Source organism: Anoplopoma fimbria, chromosome 9, assembly GCF_027596085.1.
Source record: "Anoplopoma fimbria isolate UVic2021 breed Golden Eagle Sablefish chromosome 9, Afim_UVic_2022, whole genome shotgun sequence".
NCBI lineage: Eukaryota > Metazoa > Chordata > Actinopteri > Perciformes > Anoplopomatidae > Anoplopoma > Anoplopoma fimbria.
The window spans coordinates 11,227,209-11,247,246 of NC_072457.1; the positions used below are offsets into that span (position 1 = coordinate 11,227,209).

The 20,038-nt window shown below is 38.8% G+C and overlaps 3 protein-coding genes across 3 annotated transcripts; 2 read left to right on the top strand and 1 right to left on the bottom strand.

The window, feature by feature from the left end:
- Nucleotides 1-465: 465 nt before the first annotated feature.
- On the bottom strand, nt 466-10,405 carry prelid1b (PRELI domain containing 1b). Its single transcript, XM_054604564.1, has 6 exons — nt 10,290-10,405; nt 8,989-9,195; nt 7,802-8,027; nt 6,369-6,482; nt 5,808-5,886; nt 466-1,723 (listed from the first exon to the last, which is right to left on the bottom strand). Exons 2-6 carry the CDS (start codon nt 9,078-9,080, stop codon nt 1,602-1,604), a joined length of 633 nt encoding a protein of 210 aa, XP_054460539.1. The 5' UTR covers nt 9,081-9,195; nt 10,290-10,405; the 3' UTR covers nt 466-1,601.
- A 1,759-nt stretch (nt 10,406-12,164) lies between these two features.
- On the top strand, nt 12,165-14,328 carry ndufb6 (NADH:ubiquinone oxidoreductase subunit B). Its single transcript, XM_054604837.1, has 4 exons — nt 12,165-12,446; nt 13,290-13,382; nt 13,913-13,957; nt 14,180-14,328. The coding sequence occupies exons 1-4, from the start codon at nt 12,267-12,269 to the stop codon at nt 14,243-14,245; spliced, it is 384 nt and encodes a 127-aa protein (XP_054460812.1). The 5' UTR covers nt 12,165-12,266; the 3' UTR covers nt 14,246-14,328.
- A 528-nt stretch (nt 14,329-14,856) lies between these two features.
- toporsa (topoisomerase I binding, arginine/serine-rich a) lies at nt 14,857-19,809 on the top strand. The gene is made up of 2 exons (XM_054604442.1): nt 14,857-14,999; nt 16,281-19,809. Exon 2 carries the CDS (start codon nt 16,284-16,286, stop codon nt 18,921-18,923), a length of 2,640 nt encoding a protein of 879 aa, XP_054460417.1. The 5' UTR covers nt 14,857-14,999; nt 16,281-16,283; the 3' UTR covers nt 18,924-19,809.
- The last annotated feature ends 229 nt before the right edge of the window (nt 19,810-20,038 follow it).

Below are 20,038 nucleotides of genomic sequence, written 5' to 3' on the forward strand. Positions count from 1 at the left end.
GCAAACACTTGAAGGTATTGTCTATTCGCTCATTGTAATATAATTAAAATGTTTTATACATAAAGTGGCTGCAGCCTCATCATTGCCTGGGAAATGATTTATAATACACTGTATGGTACCACATGTGTATGTATGACACTCATTGTGGGTGGAAAATGGAGCCCTAAGACAACAAGCAGCAGGAATACGCAGATGCAGATGTTGACAGGCTTCCTGTTTGGTTTGTGCAGCTGTGAAACTCAGCGCTAGAACAGAATATTCACTAGTTGCTAAAAGGTCAGAGTTCACGTTTTGTCTCCGTTATAGCAGGAAAAAAATGAACTAGTGAAATCAACAAAAAGGCAAATTAACTCAATAATTGATGACATTTTATTAAAGCTCAGTTTGACAAGAAAACAAACAATCGAAGTTTAACTTGCTTGCAAATGTTTTTGACTGAATAACAAAAAATATTTAATTAGTCCAATTGATTCTGTTTTAACGTATCTTACTACCTAGTAAAAATACATCTACTTATGTAAACCATATCACAAATGCTTAATGCTAAATAATCCTTAAAAATAATTTAAATTCTGTCAATTTTCTAACTACAACTCAAGTCCTCTTGGAGCAGAAAACACAGACAATTCCATCTATAAAAGGAATGCAATCAGTGAAATCTGTACAATAATAAATCATCTCTATCGCCACTTAAGCTTCAAATCAACAGGCAGGTCATCTAATATAAAAATATATTCATTAACGCACCGTTACAGAGTAAAGATATGAGCACAGATATGTGAAAACTTTGCTAAATCTGACTTTTTCCCCATAAACCACTTTTGATTATCAAAACTTCAGTTCAGGCCTCAGTGCGTTGGTTAACCAGCAGCATTTATACAAACGTTTTTATTAATGTGAGATATATCACAGAATGCATTGTGTGTTGATAATAGTACCACACACTGTATGATGATGCGTTTGAAAGTGGGAAAAATGTCAAACAAGGAAGATATCATGAGGATATCGAACATAAAACCACAATTATAGTATAGCAGTATAATTATATGGTTTATATGTCCCCTGCGTGCAACCCTCAAATCATAATCCTTGACTTTCATTCTTCAAGTGTTTAAACTTCACAGTCGCAGTATTATCATTTGGTCTAATGAGAAATTTAGGCTGGACCAATGATAATAATATATCACTGTTCAAGAGTTTTATTTTGTATGAAAATATGCTTAATTAATGATAAATAAATATGCTTAATAAATAGATAAATTACATATATAGCAATATATGAAAAAATGTGCACTTATACCTGACATAGTAAGAGCATGCAGGTCAGATTCTGAACTTTTCCCACACAAAGGCCATATGTTTCAGACAAAGGCTCAAGACCTGAGATTCAACGAGGACAGAAAGTTAAGAAACAGAAACAGACAAAAGTCCAACCACAGAGAAGAGAGGCCGCTTCATACGAAAACGTAAAACACGGAGAACGAAGAGCGATCAGCGAAATCCCAGAAAACTTCAGTCCAGTCAAGTCCAGTCAAGATGATCGCGATGATCAAAAGGCAGTGTGTTGAGTTCATGTCACCTTTGCATCCCTCCACACGCTGTCAGACGTACTGCTGGGGTTTCTGTGGGACGGCGGCGGCTGAAGCCAGGCTCTTGGCCGTCTCCTTGGCCTTCTCTGATGCTCCCTTCACTGTTTCCCTGAGCAGCCGCTGGGGCGTCTCTCCTGTCAGAGCGTCCACAGAGAGAGAGCGAGAGAGACACAAGACAGGATGAGAACGTTTTCTTTTCAGACATGGAATATGTAAAACTGCTGGCTCGATATACAGTATATGACTTTTAAAGAAATGTCCCTCAGGCCTTTGTTCAGACATGACAGTACATTTGCAGAAAAAGGCCCTGTGGGAGTATTTGGTGCGTGAGAGGAAACACACTACTGCTAGAAAATAGTGATAAGTTGAAAAGTTTAATGATGAGGATCTCTCAAATGCTGCATTGACTATGGGATTTGAAACATATTTTGTCATTGAAGGCTTAATTAATGAACGTTGTGAATGCTAGATACGCTCGACTCCGCCTATTTCATAGTGTCTGACAGCGCACTAACAAGCTGGAACCTGTTTTTGTGTTTTGCTGGATATGCATTTATTCATTGATGTTGTTGGTATGAAGGAAAGTTGAAAATATAAGAATGGAGAAAGCTGGAGTGTTTTTTTCCAAACATTTTTCCCGGTTCACACTGCGAGAGGTGACATACTAGCAGCAGATTTCTGTTGAGACCATCAAACTGGATTCAACATGGTCCCTTTTCCTCACTAAAGTTGAGTTGAATTCTTGTGTATAATCTCTGCTTAAAGTCAAAGGCAACTGAATTCACTGCTTGAATGAAAGCTCCTTAAAATCTCCTTCACAGTTTTTGGAAAAATCTCAGCATTCCCATAGTCTTTTGGGAGTTTTAGGTTTTTATATTTTCCTCTAAAGGAAATGTCTAAAAAAACAGACTTACAAGAGTGGCGGTACTGTGGTGTCTCAGCTGATCTCTCAGACACTACCAGACTGATTTTCATTCACTTCATTACAGTGTATAAGAAATACAATTGGTTTTAGGTGGTGCTATGAATATGTTTGTCAAGTTTAAATAATGAGTACTGGGATTGAAAATTTCACAGATGGTTGAAGTAAATCCAGCTACATAAATGTTACATTGGTGATATTAGTTTCGTTTGCAAAGGGCTTTGTAAAGTAGGAACTGCAGGACTGCTTTGGATTTATCTCTGTAGCTCAGTATAACCGTGTAGCAGGTCAGTACACCAGATTAGGATAAAGGTCAGTAGTCTGTAGATTTACAGTCTATGAAACCCAATTCTGACAAAAAATGCATACAGTGTGGTAAAGTCAGTATTAACTTTATTTTAAATCAGAACCTCAAACATTTAAATTTAAGATAATTGTGAGAGCTGACATTTGTTAAACTTTGAGGGCCGGTCTCTTTACCTGCAATTTTCACCTCTCGCTTTGCCCTTTCCTTTAAATTTTCTAACCTGAATCATGACTACACCTTTCTTCTTGCCCATGTTAACTTCCTGATAACATCCAGTGTTGATTATGAGGAAGAACTGCATAATGATCTGGGTGTTGTTGACATAAACTGTGACATGAACTGGAGAAGCCGACTGTGTGATCAGAGAGGGAGCCAGCCAGCGACGTAGCAGTAACAACACATCGAATCAGAAATACAAAGACTGCTTGTATTTATTTATTTTTTTTAAATGGGACGGGGCGATAGCTCAATATTATCAATTATTGTCTCGATATAGTCTTATGAAACAATATTCACATATTGAGATTCATCATTCCTTGTCTTTGTAGTTCTTAAACTAGCACACACCAAAAATCTGTTTACCTGGTACGATGAACATGAGTTGTAGTTTTTACTGTGAGTTCTAAATATGAGCACCACTTTCTCTAAAAACTTGAGTGAACTTATTTCATAGTTTTGCATCAGCTCTTTCTTGGGGCCTTCCTAGCTGTTGATGAGAGCAGCCATGCTAATTTACTAATTAACTGAATGTCTATTCACAGCAAGAAACTAAATGCAGAACTAAATGTAAAAAATACTGTATCTGGACCTATGGGACAGCTTTGCATCCAGACAGTATGTCTCATCCATAAAGACAAACAATAAAAAACACAAACTTCAGTTCAACATCCAGACCAGCTGACAGAAGAGGCACACCAGGTGCATTTCATGCAATCACAACGTTACATAAATCCATCCCACTCATGACACTGCTCTCTCCAACCTCACAAACTCTATTCTGTCCAATCAGAAAGAATAGTTATACATTGGATGGTTCAAAATAAATTGTATAAAACCAAATAAATAATGACTTTAGGTTTTTGAAGCCACAACACTGGAGGTCCTCTCTGTTCTACAGCACATATTATTGACTATACTGCCATGCAATGGCAAAATGCAGTAATTGACACTTCTTTCAAAGTCACAAAGGTTTTCCTCTCCTGTATAACATATGATTTGTTTAATGTAAATGTGATGTATGCAAAGCACGAGGACAAATATACAGAACTTTAAGTAGCTATCTGGTAGCTGCATGTAAAAAGAATATCAATATTCAAATATTGATCAATGTAGAGCGGACACAATTTTATTGAAAAGTCTTTCAAATATAATTCAGCCGGATTGTAACTAAAAAGTCGGAAAAAGAGATCGTGATATAAAACAATGTAAAACAACAACACCACAAGTTCAGTTAATGACATTTGGGTGAACTAAACTAAACTAAACACTATCTACTTCTACACCAACGCTAGAACAACTTTTCAGTCATTGTTACTCTGAGTTTCTGACTTTTCCAGACAAAGATGGGTGTGTTTCTGCAAACACAACACACAAGGGGAGACAGTCACTAGCTCAGCTACACAAGTCTACTGTGTGAGGCTCATATGTGGCATCATGTGACAACCCTTGGCACAGCCCGGGTTGGCAGATGGATGCCCCACTGCTAACATACTTACCACAACGCTCAACCTGATCCCAATCCCTGCAGTGCCATCGACAAAGGGGCAGTGGGATAGAATCACAACAATGGGAGAGTGTCGGTTCAGCACAACACAGAGATTGTAGTTCGACATAAACCTCACTCGTCAGGGCCAAGTGCCAAACGAGGCACTACCGTTCTCATCTAATAGGCTCTAGTTCACCTCTCTGATGGATAAAATTGAGTTTTTATCAAACTTAAGTGTTTTGTATTGCATTTGCCTTCTTTATAAAGTCTATAAAATTAAAGTCAGCCAACCACTGATTCTAAAAATTGTAGTTTTCAGAGTCTGATGATTTATAAAGGATTTGTTCATGAACATTTTAAGGATTGTGATTATAAGTCTTTTACTGAAACAAGAATACAAGAAATGCACTTCTTTGAACTATAAATATATAGATTTTAATTTTCAATCAACCAAAATATAGTTTTGTTTTGGAATATTGCTTGGGAAAAAAAGGAATTTAAACGTGTCAACATAGGCTTTGGGAGATTTAAAAGACATTTTTGGACCAAACAATCATTTAAATCAAGAAAAATAATCAACACATTATCAATAATAAAAAAATAATTATTAATTTCAGCCCTAGTTGTAATGAAGGACACAGATTTTGCAGGTACGATATTCTCCAACAGCTACCACTATTTGCTACTTAAGACCCATATTTTACATACAGCACCTTTATTTAGCCTGAGGTTTGATCTTGTTTATGATATCAGGTTATTGCTGTCTTTCCCCTATAGGTTCAGCATTTTGTTTAGGCAACACTGACTGCCTAAATTGTTTTGGTCTGAGTCTAAATTCAGAAGTCCAAGCTGTTTGTCACTGTAGTTGCCATGGTTTCATATCCCTCTGCAGTCACATGGTATTTCTAAGCAACAACAGGGACCTTTAGGCTGCTTAAATGAACCTGTTTCTACATGTAGAACATTTCTAGGCAATGCTGACATCTTTCCAATGCCAGAGTAGTTACTGCTTTAAACTTAGCTCAGGGTTAATGTTAACATTTGAATGCCACTTAATTTTTCACTTTCACCATGAAAGTATAGAACATGTGCAAATTAAACCATAAATAAGTAAAATAAATAGCGTTAAAAGTGTTGCAGTCTGACATTTTGAGGAACAGAGCCCTACTTCTCACAAGAGTTTCTCCTCTCCAGAAATAGCAACAGTTAAAAATAATCTGTTTTGTTTCCCTCTTCTCTTTCCCTTGCACTTTTCTCCCGTTTCTGCTGGAGAAGTGTACGTACCCTGTATGTTGGACAACGCGTATTCCAGTCCTTTCATGGCCTTCACCTGATTGCTCTTGAATCGGGCCAATCCGAACTCCTGGGAAAAGACAGAACAGGAAAAGACTTGACATCAGGGAGACATAAAGAGACAAAAAAACAACACTTAGCCAACAGCCCTCTTTCTTCTTTTCTCTTGGGATTTCAGAGCAACTCTGGCATCTTCCACATCTAATAATAACCATTATTGGTTGACATATTTTTGGCATAGTTTTCACCTCTCCCCTCAAATCTCCCACTTCTTTATTTTGGCATTTGGACACAGGATCCCACGCCTCTGATGCCCATAATATTGTAAGAGTAGTAGATTTTTGTCAATAAGCCTAAGTGTCTTTGCTACTATCTTACTACTATTTAACTCTCTGGGCTGATCAAGTCATATCTGATTAATGTAAATAACACAATGGCTCCATTTAAAGAAAGAAAAAACAATAAGATGAAAATGTACATTACACTCAGAATAATTTACCACGTTGATTTAAGCATGGGTTATTGCTAACTGCACAAAGAGAGTAAAAGTACCTGAATAGGCCTGGAGAAGCCGTAAACATTTGAAGATATCCACGCCTCCCGTCTCAGCAGGGTGGTGGCCGGCTGCTCCACTGAGTCTTGGAAAATACAACGCTCTTCAACTGACTAACATCAGGGGAAGAGAAAAGTGACAGCAAATGAGGTAAAGGCCAAAGCTGTGTAACTCTTTTGATTTGTCACGCAGTTCAGGAACAGAAGTGGAAGAGTTGAATAAATGTTTGTTTTTAATGCACAGTTTAAAAGCTGACTTATTCTGAAAACACATGGTGGAAACAAAAGATTTGTTTCATTCGAGTGTTGGACAACACAAACTGAATTTTCTTGCAAGCTTCTTTGTTAGGTTCAATGAAAGTACATTTTAAATCATTGAATATCAAACATAGGAGTGCAACAAACTACAACTGGGAATACTTGGAGAATTTAGCAATTTGATCTGGATGCTTTGATCAGCCATTTTCTTTGATCACAACCAGTTAACTAGCTTAACGTCATGGTGTGGCAGATTAAAAACAAGAGGAGCATAACGTCTTCCTGCATTAGAGTTTAGTGTAAAGCGGTGAGAGTGTGAAAATAGCAGATCCTAAAGCTGCACAATGTACAAGTCATGTCAAGGTCCTTCTTCCCTGGGAGATTAATACATCTGAACTGCGTTCAAACGCTCGCCTCCTTTGAAGATCAGGCTGGTTGAATTAATGTTTCCTCCTCCCTTCTGGGGAGAAGCAGCAGCACCTGACTGCATTGTGCACTCATGGAACAAAGTTAAGTCTTTTCTACTCTGCCAACATAGTTTACAGTGTCAAGCGAGGAGAAACAGCAACATTAATAAACAAGATCATTTTAAATAGGAGAAAATAATAATCTTGATTCTTGTACAAATCTGAATTGAACACACTGCATAACTGCTGTGTGAGTGTGGTGAGAGGAACGCAATACTGCACCTTTAATGATATCTAACAGTGATGTCAGATGTCAGTACTTTCCTATATCACTGAAGTAATGTGATAACTTTAACCACTGGAGATCAGCAAAAATATTTCTTTTGGCCACTTGGGGGCAGTTGTGAACACAAAACTGACAAATCATCATCTTTTAAGTTGAAAAAACAAACTTCTTAGAAAACAGTTGCTAATCTTCACATCCAGTAAGTAAGGAGCAACATTATAAATAATTTGGAGGTGTGTTTCTGACAATCTTTCACTCTCCTTAAGCTTAGTCTCCACCAACTTCTGAGATAAAAATCATATAATGGACAGCTTAATGCTCCACTTTGTTAACCAGCTTGACACATATCTATGCCAATACTTCTCAAAGACCCAAAAGTCTTTGAGAAGTATTGAGAAAATTCGCTTCAAAAAAGGGTTCATAACAAAGAAAGGGAAATGTTACACTAAAAGCAACAAACCACAGAGGATCAGACACCTCACCATGAGAGTTGTGTGGTTGAGGTTCCAGGTGTAGGTGGTCATACTCCTGCTGACAGGGTCCACGATGGAGTCCTCGACGATGTACACAGAGCGAGACATGCCTGAGGGGAAGAGACGCTCCGCCCAGCGAGGCAGCCTATTGGTCTTCATCAGGAGGCGTCTGGAGAGAAGCCGGTTGTCCGCAGTCACCTCCCGGTACACAACATCTTCTGTGAGAACATGGGTGCTGACGGATGAAAAACAAAGTAAAAAGACTTAAGATACTCAATTGATTTTGAACAACCCACAGTTCAAATTTGGAATATATTCCTGCTATGGATTTTGTCATCCATCTTTTCCACATGAAGCATGTAAGAAAGGGATTTCTTAATGGCCGGTATGAATATTAGGAATGATTACAACAAGCAAAAATGTTGTCAACTGTGTTAATGTAAATATAGATGAGTGAGTGCTGCTTTAAGACACAAAAAAAGGGAACCTATCATTTCACTTTCAGGACTTAATTTCAGTTCTGTTTAAAACAAGTGGTACGCTTTTAAACACTCAGTCAAAAGAGAATGTGTATCTTTGTTTTCTTGGTCCCAGAGCAAAATGTCACTGATGTTTGTGAGATACCACAGAGTAAAGATCTCTTAAGATGTTGTTCTCTATTTGAATCGTGACTGAGGGCTTTTTATAGTTGTAGGTTCATAAATGCAAAGCAATGCACATACGGTTCACCTTAATTATACAGTATGGCTCAACAATACACTCCAATCAATCCTAGTACCTCAATATGACAACAATATTCCTGCACAACAACAACACTCTTCACACCATCTCAAAGGTCCTCCACTGAGTTGAGTTTTTAAATAACAGTTAAAATATGTTAATGCGATTTATCATCATTGTATTTCTAATCCATCAATACTGATCTGTGAATGTAAACACTTCCCATTATATCTATGATGAAGCTGGTTGCAAATTTCTGTGGCTGGTTATCACATTAAAACAGTTACTAATAACAAATAAAAGATCCACAACGTAGTGTTGTTTGGCTCTTTTTTCTGGTCACTGAAATCTAAACAAAGTTGAGCATGTATGATTGTGGGTTATGTTTTTCATTTCAATCACTGTACCACTAAAAATAACAATCTCTGAAAGGCTGTGACTTCTTTACAATGAAATACTGACAATAAAATGATTACCTGAATGGGTTAGGATACCTCTGCCAAAAAGCAGAGACAACTTGGTCCCAAGTACTCCTGATGTCTATGTTATTACTAAAATATTTGACCATTCTTTACTCGCTGATGTACAGGATGGCTTGAATCTCGAAACCTGAGCACTGTGGCTGCAACTACACAAGAAAATGAAAACGTGGGTGCTGACTCCATCCAAAATCTGGCACAGTCCTGGGAAGGAGAAGAGAGCGTTAAAAAAAAAAAGTACTTACAGATTGTATAAATGTACTTACAATTTATAACTACGCTTACATTTGTACATTGTGGGATAACATGTACATAATATCCTTTTGTTGTCCAACTAATGTATCTGACCGTAAAGGGATATTGTTTTGAAGACGATATAAATTGGTCAACCGTCAGAGATTCGGACGAACAGTGTTACCGTGGTAGCAATCTTATCAGTATATCTTAGTATACTAGGCCACTGTAGTCAGTGTTACATGTCTATAAGCAGAACTGCTATAAGGCAGTGGTATTCATTTTAATATGATTTTTGCTTCAACATGATTATGTACATGTATTTGGTATATATACATTTAATTAGATATGTTCTAGAAATGTTTCTTTCTCACCTTATCTATCGATATCACAATATAAAATGAGTTATATTTCAACAGAAATTTGTATTCATATCTCCCAATCCTGCTGCATATCCATGATTAGATGTACAAAAACTAGCTTTCTATATAGAATAACTTATTACAATACCAATGAAATAATTATTCCAACATTTGTCTCCCACTTAGTTTTGCAGTAACTGTATATACAGTACCAACCATACCACAACATGTATACTGTACACAGCTTATTTTGCATTGTAGTTTATATACTTCCATTCCCATACCTACTTGCCTGTACATAATCATAACAACTACATTCCTTTATCTTTTTCTATTTTAACTGCAGAATGTAAAAGTATCACATAAGTCTGCATGATTAACTGTAAGGAGCACCTGTCTTTATGTTGGCCAAACTACATAACACCTACTTAGCGCCATATGTTATGCAACACATCCTATTATGAGAGTCTGAACGTCCTCCAACAGCCAACAGTACCTGAAACAAGTGGTAGCTACGTAAAGGCACTGTTCCTTACGCAATCTGTGCACATGTCACCTTGACTCATGGCTTTACATTGAGCTGTACAGTAGCTGAGGTGACTGTGTTGGGAATCTGACAGCTGGATTACCACAACAAAAGCTCAACCAAGGTTAACGAAGTCTAACTAGCTGGAGTAACTGAGGAGAGAAGACAGATCTTACCTGAAGTCACTGCTGTTTAAATACTAGGCGATGCAGAGTGCCTGGTTGCTGTGATCACATCCATTACTCTCCATGTGACAGACAGATCTAGCAGACAGAGTGCGTGGTGGTGGTGGTGGTGGTGGTGGGTCGGATACCGGACCGGAGACGCGTCGTACAGTAGTTTTCTTCCTTGAAACAAACCAGCGTGAAAGGTGCACGTCGCCCCCTACTGTACCGGAGTGTCCGTGACCTCATTGAAGAGTTTGTAATCTGGATATATATAAGACATGTTTTCTCAATAAATCAATCAATCCATTTTTATTTAAAGTGTAGATTCAACATGCAGCATGGCACCATGGTTGAAAATACTGTTGAAACTCGTGTGTGATTAGAAATAGGAGCCATGACATGCAAAATGTTATGTTATGTTTTGGCACTGCACCCATAACATATATAGCTCCTGATTTACAAATAAATAATTTTAGGGGATTTTTAAGTTTTGAAATAATAACATTTTCCCAAACAAATGGAGGCATGGTTTGTGACGTAGCTGGTGAGGTCATGGTGAGGTTTTAAATAAAGTCACATTCTCCGCATAGTCAATCAAACAAGTGGCAGCCTGTTACAGCAGCTCCTGCTCACCACTGAGCTTTTTCTTTTATATTGTGTTATTTTTGTTACTTTTGTTATAATACTTGTTTTTTACTATGTCTCTTGTTTGCACTATACCCTATGCTGCTAATAAAGGATTATCTTATTTTATCTTAAACCATCCGGCACAGACATTTGTTATCTTAATAAACATGAACTGCCACTGAAAACCATGGTGCACTCAAGTAATACTAGAAAGAAGTTCAGCTACAGAATAGTTTGACCACATTGTTTGGGATTAACATTGCATAAAGTCAAGTCATGTCAATTGTATTTATATAGCTCAATATCACAAACTTGCCCCAAGGGGCTTTCAATCTGTATCCTACAGCATGCCCTCTATCCTGACAGCCGATTCTGATAACAAGAGGAAGAGATGTCCTTACTTTTAGGCCCTATGGGTCAAGGTGACATCACCATGATGTCATCAGGGGATTATAATCTTAGATTGGACAAAACTCCTCCAGAACACGGAATAAATTACAGAACTGTTTACACAGGCAGTGGAGTACTAATCAAGACTAGTAAACTGACTTGACATCTCAAATTGGTGGTGCCCATATAAAGGCCCTTTTCCTCATATATATATATATATATATATATATATATATATATATATATATATATATATATATATATATATATATATATATATATATATATTTATACAGTACCAGTTTGGACACACCTTCAACTACTTTGAAGAATATAAAATATAAAATATATTCTGTTTGTTTACCACATAATTCCATATGTGTTCCTTCATAGTTTGGATGTCTTCAATATTAATCTACAATGTAGAAAAAAAAAAAATAAAAATAAAGAAAAACCATTGAATGAGAAGGTGTGTCCAAACTTTTGACTGGTACTGTCAAAATTATATTTTATATATATATATATATATATATATATATATATATATATATATATATATATATATATATATAACCCTTGTGGTTTTCAAAGTCTACTAGAGAAAACTGAGAATGAACACCAAAAATATTGCATTGTTCATAAAAGAAAAAAAGTATAATTGCAACTTGTCATTATGCTCTGATTATCATTGATGTAAAAAAAAAAATGTTTACATCAATGATTTAATGAGTTTAAATTCTATCACAAATACGAGAATCTAAATATATAATATATATATATGGTATATGTAAATAAACAGCATGTCGCGTGTCTCCTCCGGGGCAGTAGGTGTCGCCCTACCACGTGTCCAACTCTCCACTGTGACTCGTTTCCGTTTCGTCTTCTTCTTCTTTGTTTGTCCGTGAAAGGAAGTGTCCTCCATGGTGTCATTGTAGGTCTACGGAGGTTGAATATCCAAGATAAACAACAATGTCTGGGTACACACCAGACGAGAAGCTCCGTGTGGAGCAGATCACCACGCTCCGGAGGAGGTGGCTGAAGGACCAGGAGCTCAGCCCGAGGGAGCCCGTCCTACAGGCCAAACCTCTCGGGGCCGTCGCCAAGTTCTGGTCTGGCTTTCTGGAGCCCAAGAGCCTGTGGAGGCTTTACGTGAGTCCCGGTGCACCACCACCTCAACCCGCCTCTCTCTTAACGTGGCAGGCTGGTGTGAGATAATAACTCGTGCTTATTGGACAACATGTAGGGTCTTATCAGCATGTCTTATTATCCAGTGACTATAGCTCGTTAAATAAGGTCAAATAAACCCATTAATAGGGCAAAGACTACACTTACTGTGCGATATTATAACTATAATTATTCTGTCTGTATTCATAAGGTTTTTTTCTTTTAGTTATTGTCTTACTTATTTAAAATACTTGTTGGGTTTTTTTTGCTATGTACCTTGTTTGCACTATATCTATGCTGCTGTAATTTCCCCGCTGCGGGACTAATAAAGTATTATCTTATCTTATCTTATCTTATCTTATCTTATCTTAAGAGACATTGTTATGAAATGGAGTTCAAACCAGTGAGTGGGGCTTGAAACCAACATGGCTGATGAAGTGTTCACTGAGATATTGATATCAATATCAGTATCTTTTTTCATATTTTTTTGCATGAGCCGGAACAGTCCAAAGTTATTTTGGTCAATCTTACTTGATTCTAAATTTGAGAATTATCTGAGTTGTTTGGGTCCACTTTATGTTTTGGCAAGTATCCAAAGCAACAAGGCTAAAGCTATTCTGATTTAATTCCCTCCCACTATTTGTGAGTATATTTTACAGCTGAATATTTTATATGCATACACTCCTGACCTGCTCAATGTTAAAGAGCAAGCACCAGCCTGTGTTGAAGTATGCATCGTCTGTTTGGAGCAGTCAGAATAAACTCTGTTTCATCATGTGTTTGTCTTCTATGCATGGTAACCTGTCTCTAATGTGTATCTACTTGCAGACCTACAAAGCATACACAGGTGGAGTTTTCACATTAACACGGCTGTTGATACCGGCGTGGATTGTTCACTACTGTGTGAAATACCATATCGCTGTAAGTAAAAATAAATGTTTTACATTATTTGTGATACTCGTAAACAAATGAGAAGTAAACCGAAATGTATGACATCTTACAAATGTGCTACATATCTGGTGAAAATAATTGTATGAATTGTGAAGTAGGACTCCTGTCTCCGAGTTATGTGCAATAGAGTTAGACCAACAGTTGTGTGAATGCTTAAGTTTCTCAATGTCCACGGTTGGCTGATGTTATATATTATTGTTGTGTATGTCCTCTATGAGCTTTTCTTTGAGGAACTTGTGTAGGTATGCTCCTGTATAATAAATTACGTGTTTAACTATTTAAAATGTTATTTAATTCTTTATGTAGCATACAAGTAGGATAACTTCCAAAGAAAGCAGGAGTACTTTAGAATGACGTACGTGTAATAATGACTTTACTCCATGTTCTTTCAGTCCCTCTTGAATTCGACAACCAAGTTTACCATACATCTTTACATACATCACATATTCAATGCATGCAGGTGTCAGCATACTAAATATCAATGTCATTGTCCCCTACAGAAAAGGCCATATGGCATTGTGGAATTGAAACCCAAGCTGTTCCCTGTAAGTACGACTCATTTATTAATTGTATTTTCTGTACATTCAGCTGCATGTTTGCTGGATTTACCAGCCATAGTAAGAACTGATTGTCCTACAGTCTGATAACATGCAAACAGGCCACAGTCCTGAGATGCCCTGACAATGACCTAGGGGAGCTGCTCTATGAGATGTCTCAGTGGAAGAAAAGAGTATTTCTGATTATTTTGTCCTTGTTTTTGTGTTAAGGGTGACACCATTCTGGAAACCGGTGAAGTTGTTCCAAATCTCCCTGAGACCCATGGCCATCACTGAAGTTGAAATAGTTCAATAATTTCCTGTTGTAAAAACTGTGTATATGCCAATAAAATATTATAAAGTCATTTATGAGTATAAATCATTACAGATTATTGTAAATAGTGACATATTACAGTGGAAATTCTTGTAGATATTTTTGATGCTTCCAAGAGTTAGGCTGTAGTACTTTTAAGAAAAATATAGGGTGATTGATAGGGTTAGCTGTAAATTACATTTGAATAACATGTAAGTATTTGTTTGATATTTTTCCTTTTTAAAGCAATAAAATGGGATGGGGATGTAATGTAAGGTAAAAAACAATGGGAATCTACAATGTAGAAAAAAATCTAAAGAAAAACCATTGAATGAGAAGGTGTGTCCAAACTTTTGACTGGTACTGTAAATGTATGGTATTGTAATGTGGTATCATGTTACATAAATGGCTTTAATGGCTTTTATTCTGTTGATTATGGGTTGGAAGTGTGCTTCATGTGGGTTACAGTACGTAAACTGCAGAATAGCTACTTTCACTAAACTGTAAATAGCAATTTTTGTAGTTTAGACGTGTAGTTTTGAGTGTTAAAAGTTCTTCAAACTTCAAAGACTGCGCTTTTATTGTGAAGGGCGGAAGTAGCTCGTAGCTTGAGTTGCTGACTGTTCGTCAGAGTGAAGCTGCTCCTCTATAGAGCCGCTCCTGAATGCTGGTTATGTAGAAATGAACGGGTTTCTACAGGACGGAGAAGGCTGATCAGCGCGTCTGGGGAAGCCAAAAGTAAATATTTCACAACTTTTCCCGATCGTCCTCACTCACTAGCCGTAGAGGTCCTAGCTAGCCTCCCCAGCTAGCTAATGCTACATAGCTGCATAAGCCATTAGCCCCCTAGCCTGCTTAGCTAGCATGCTAACATCAGCCAACCAAGTTCATCAGTACTTGATGGTAAAGTTTGAAGCTCACATAGTAGCTCGTGTGGATGTCAGGATTGTTGAAGTAATGTGAGTACGTATGTCTGACGTATTTTAACAGGTTTAACGAAACTAGCACTACTAGTCCTACACAGACTGTGCTAACCGGTTAGGCTAACCGGCTAGGCTAACCACCGTCATGTGAAGGAAAAACAACCAGTGTCTGTTTAATTGTAGAGATATTCTGACGTGTTCTTCTCCGTGGTGGCCTGTCTGTCACAATCAGTGATATTTGAGTAATATACCTGATATTTACAGTGTAAATACACCCTTAGTAACGTCAGGATCATGACAGTAGTTGTGTATCACAGACTGTCAACATCATCATCATTGGTCTTTCCACTTAAGCATCATTTCTGTCATGTACTCTGTTCTGTTTCTCATTATTAGACATGTTTGGTGGTGTGACATCATGTTTTTATTGATACAAGATACGTTGATGATATAATGACACGTGTGTTGGTCGGGTAGGACCGTGTAGGGCTCCTGGAGGTATGTAAGGTTATTTATGAATCGGATCTGAGAGAGACAGCCATGTCAGACGGAACTGATTTGTCATAATAAGGAAAGTAGACATATACTTACCATAGAGTATTTTATTATTTTCATTATGATGAGAAATTACAACATGATTATTCATTCAGTATAACACAATAAAGGGGACACCTGTCAATATTAGCAGGTCATAATCCCCTGCATTGATACATGGTTAAATCTGGTGCCTACTCAATATGTGAAAAAAGATAAGCTTGACTGTTTTCTTTTCATGACATGTGCAACCTAATTTGGCACATTAAATAGTATTTTCTGTGCAAGTCACAGTGGGTGAACCTTAAATATGCCTTATGAATCTAATGAGTCAGATTGACTTGAAGTGCATATTTCTTCCAGTGAATTTAAAGGATTTTGTTCAGTTTAAGTGTCAATTGTAAAATGAAGCTACCAGAGTTCATAGGTCTTATTTTAGACTTAACTGCAGCACCTTGGTAGAACTGTACAGGTTACTGTATGGCTGCCTTAACATATTTGGTACGTGCAAGAATTCCCCATTTTCATAATAATTTGAACCCTATTTTTCTCATCATGTCAGATTATGTCAGCAATCAAGCTTGCCCTGCAGCAGAGCCAGAAGAAGGGCAGAAGGAAAACCTCTGAAGCAATGTCTGCAGATGTGTCGCCGGACTCCAAATGTCCAATCTGTTTGGACAAATTTAACAACATTTCTTACCTGGACCTCTGCCTACACAAGTTCTGTTTCCGCTGCATTCATGAGTGGTCCAAGAACAAAGCCGAGTGCCCTTTATGTAAACAGTCTTTTAATTCAATCTATCACAGCATCAAATCAGAGCAAGACTTTAAGAAGTATGACCTGCAGCCGGTGGAAAATTCCTCTTTTGGGACTTTTGGTGGAGTGCGGTTTAGATACCGCACAACGCTTACCGGAGTCAATCGACAGATGCGGGGAAGGACCTCTCCACCTCCAGACAATGGAGTAATGTTTGAAGCTCCAGTAAACCCTCCCCAACAGCCGCAGGACCGCTACATCCGGCGGATGATGATGAGGTTGGCAGCCAAGAGGAGAGCCGCGAGTGAAGGCAGGGCAGTGAACAGTGTCAGAGAGCAGGAAATGGTAAACTTCAGGAGGGAACTGTATCGACAGGGGACGAGGGTTCGGAGTGTCCGGGATGGTGGCCGCTCCAGAGAAACCTCAGCGGAGTTCTTCCAAAGAAATCCTGCCTGCCTGCATAGACTGATCCCCTGGCTAAAGAGAGAACTCGTTGTGCTGTATGGAGCCCACGGCTCTTTGGTCAACATAGTTCAACACATCATCATGTCACGCATTACACGTTACGATATGGAGGATGGAGCTATTCAGGAAGAGCTGAGGCCGTTCCTCCAGGGCCGCACAGAGCACTTCCTGCATGAGTTCATCAGCTTTGCAAAGTCTCCTTTCAACGTGGAGGCCTATGACCAGCATGCTGCCTATGACTGCCCGGCCGCTTCTTCAAATGAAGACAGCAGCGCCAACTCGTCTGTGATAGCCATCTCAGAGGATGAGGACCACTCGGTGGAGTTAAACCACCCAGGAGACTCCACGTCTTCGCTGAGCCACTCTGTGTGGGACGACGAGACACCTGGGCCGTCGTATTCTACGACAGCAGAGCAGGGCAGGGCAGAGTGTCTGTCAGTGCTCGACTTAGACTCAGACAGCAGTTTAGAGGAGGAGACGTGTGAGTTTGGGGCCTCTCCAGAGCAAATGAGTCCTCCTAACCAAACGGACGAGACTCAGGGTGAAGTTAACAATGAAGAGGGTCTGTCTTATGACAGCGACGACTGTGTCATTATAAGTGTTGTTAAGCCAACAGCAGACAGGACTCCTGAGCTGGTTCAGCTGTCCTCTGACTCTGATGAGTCTGCCGGTGAAGATATTAAAGCAGTGCCTCTTCTACCTCAACACATCCGCTTCTCTAGTCTCAGTCCTATGGCTTCACAGGGCAGTGATCCAAGTGGTGCTGGACAGTCAGAACATTTAGAAACTGACCACTATCATCAGTTGGATTCAAAAGAGAGACATAGCACTTCTACATCTAGCAGGCACAAGACATCCAGTAGGTCAGACAGAAAAGACAGATCTAGGGAGAGGCACTTGTCAAAGGACGGAGACCATCGGAGAAAGAGGAGGTCAAGAAGTGCAGAGCGCAGGCACTCAAGCAGGAGCCCGGTGATCTCCCACAGCAGTGTCAGCACTCAATCCAGAGAAAGAGGTCATTCTTACTCCAGTGGCAGAGACTACTCAAAATCTGACGCCAATTATAGCAGGAGGGACATTGATCACAGCTACCAGTCATATAAGCATTACAGCCAAGAGAAAAATGACAGTGGGATGCATTACACAGAGAGGCGGTCCTACTATTACAGCAGCCGCAAGTACACAGACCGTCACTCTGACTCCAGGAGCCGCAGCAGGGACCGGCATAAACGGGACAGGAGGCATTCTCGTTCTAGGACTTGTTCCAGCAGTCGCTCCCCTTCGACCAAACGGAGATCTCACAACAACAAGCCTGGTGGAAAGAGGAAATACAAGACAAGACATTTGGAAGAAACATCCAAAGACGCACTTTCAAACTCAAATGCTGAAGGTGACGCCCCAATTTTATCAACAAAACACAAGAAAAAGAGCAAAGAGAAGCATCGGAAAAAATCCAAAGACAGGTCGAGAAAGACTAGCAGGAGCCTCAGTGTGGAGCTCGTCAATGAGGAAAACTCTCACGAGCAAAGCAAGCGTCACCATAAGAAGAAGAAGAAACATAAGAAGAAAAGCAAAAGGCACAAGAGTAGCGAGCGCACAGGGAAGCACTCACCCACTGTCATTACCATCGATAGTGACAGCGATTCTTTTGCTCGTGACAGTGTCAACAAGACCTGCAACACTAACCAGGACAACCCTGTCAACAGTACCACCGATGGCCCAGTTGACTCCGCCCCTCCGGACTCGGACAACCCTGTCAACAGTACCACCGATGGCCCAGTTGACTCCGCCCCTCCGGACTCGGACAACCCTGTCAACAGTACCACCGATGGCCCAGTTGACTCCGCCTCTCCGGACTCGGATAACCCTGTCAACAGTACCACTGATGGCCCAGTTGACTCCGCCCCTCCGAACTCGGACAACCCTGTCAACAGTACCACCGATGGCCCTGTTGACTCCGCCCCTTCGGACTCTCTGGAGTAGTTTTATGGAAACTGATGGATTCACCCATCAGCAGCTAATGGCTGCCAGCAGTATTTTAAACCAAAACAATTTTCAATATGTTGAAGTCCACCAGACCTTGAAGGATATTGCGACTACACAGATCTTAAAATGCCACAGCAAGTGGTTTCTATGGTGACAGTTCATTGGATGGTGGCAAACATGACTCTAAACACCTAAAACAATCCTATTTTATGTGCCAAGTGCCACTTTGAACAAGGCAGAATAGACTTATGGGGGTTGCACATCTTTTTTTAAGTGTAAATTCTTATTCAGGAAAATCCTTTTCTTTAATGGATGTATTTTATTTCTAAGGTGCTCTCAGGGATGATATTGATTACAGTGATTTTTTTCCTTTGTCATAAGTCTGCTATCATCTAGAGACAAAACTATTTCTGCCTGCTACACATGGAGTACTTATCCGCAGATAGTGTGTGGATTTCTAAATTAGCTCTTTTGTAATGCATTTTATTTAAAATAAATTGTAATGAGCAACTGTGTGTGCTGTGGGTTTTCTGAAAAGAAATAAAATTTGTATACATTTTTTTGTATGGATTTTTAGCCTCACAAATAAGAAAAGTGATCCTAATTCTGCATGAAAATTCAGCAAACTTAAACCTCTTAGCTGTTGCTATAGAATCCACACATTTTGCTCTCCGTCTTTCATGTACCTCCCACAGTACAGAAATAAAAAATACTGTGGTGATTACTAAGGGCTGGATGCAAAACTTTTCATTTCTTGATTATAAATCTGGGAAAAGCGATATTCTTACAATCAAACTTGTGTCTTTCCCATTTCCATTTATATGAGAAAACTGAGCATTGAAAGTTTCCTAAATCATCATACTCTGCTTTCTAAATTGTCAATATGTGAAGGCCAAATTAAGTGAGGGGATGTAAATTAAAAGGACTATACCACTGTTTTTGCATATTTTAATATGCCTATTACTACAAATACACACTATTCCTCAAAGGCAGCAGACCATTTCAAAAGTACATTCTTCTTCGTCTGTCCATTTTATATGTACTTTTTTTTAACTTTCAAGTATGCATTTTTTTTTTACATATATTTTAATGAAATTCTGTTTGATTGTCAT

Coding starts and splice junctions, on each gene's coding strand:
- prelid1b (XM_054604564.1), bottom strand. CDS start 9,080: ATGGTCAAATATTTTAGTAATAACATAGACATCAGGAGTACTTGGGAC. Junction 8,028..8,988: donor AGGTATCCTAACCCATTCAG/GTAATCATTTTA, acceptor TTCATCCGTCAG/CACCCATGTTCTCACAGAAG. Junction 6,483..7,801: donor TCAACCACACAACTCTCATG/GTGAGGTGTCTG, acceptor CCCTGATGTTAG/TCAGTTGAAGAGCGTTGTAT.
- ndufb6 (XM_054604837.1), top strand. CDS start 12,267: ATGTCTGGGTACACACCAGACGAGAAGCTCCGTGTGGAGCAGATCACC. Junction 12,447..13,289: donor AGAGCCTGTGGAGGCTTTAC/GTGAGTCCCGGT, acceptor ATCTACTTGCAG/ACCTACAAAGCATACACAGG. Junction 13,958..14,179: donor TGAAACCCAAGCTGTTCCCT/GTAAGTACGACT, acceptor TTTTGTGTTAAG/GGTGACACCATTCTGGAAAC.
- toporsa (XM_054604442.1), top strand. CDS start 16,284: ATGTCAGCAATCAAGCTTGCCCTGCAGCAGAGCCAGAAGAAGGGCAGA.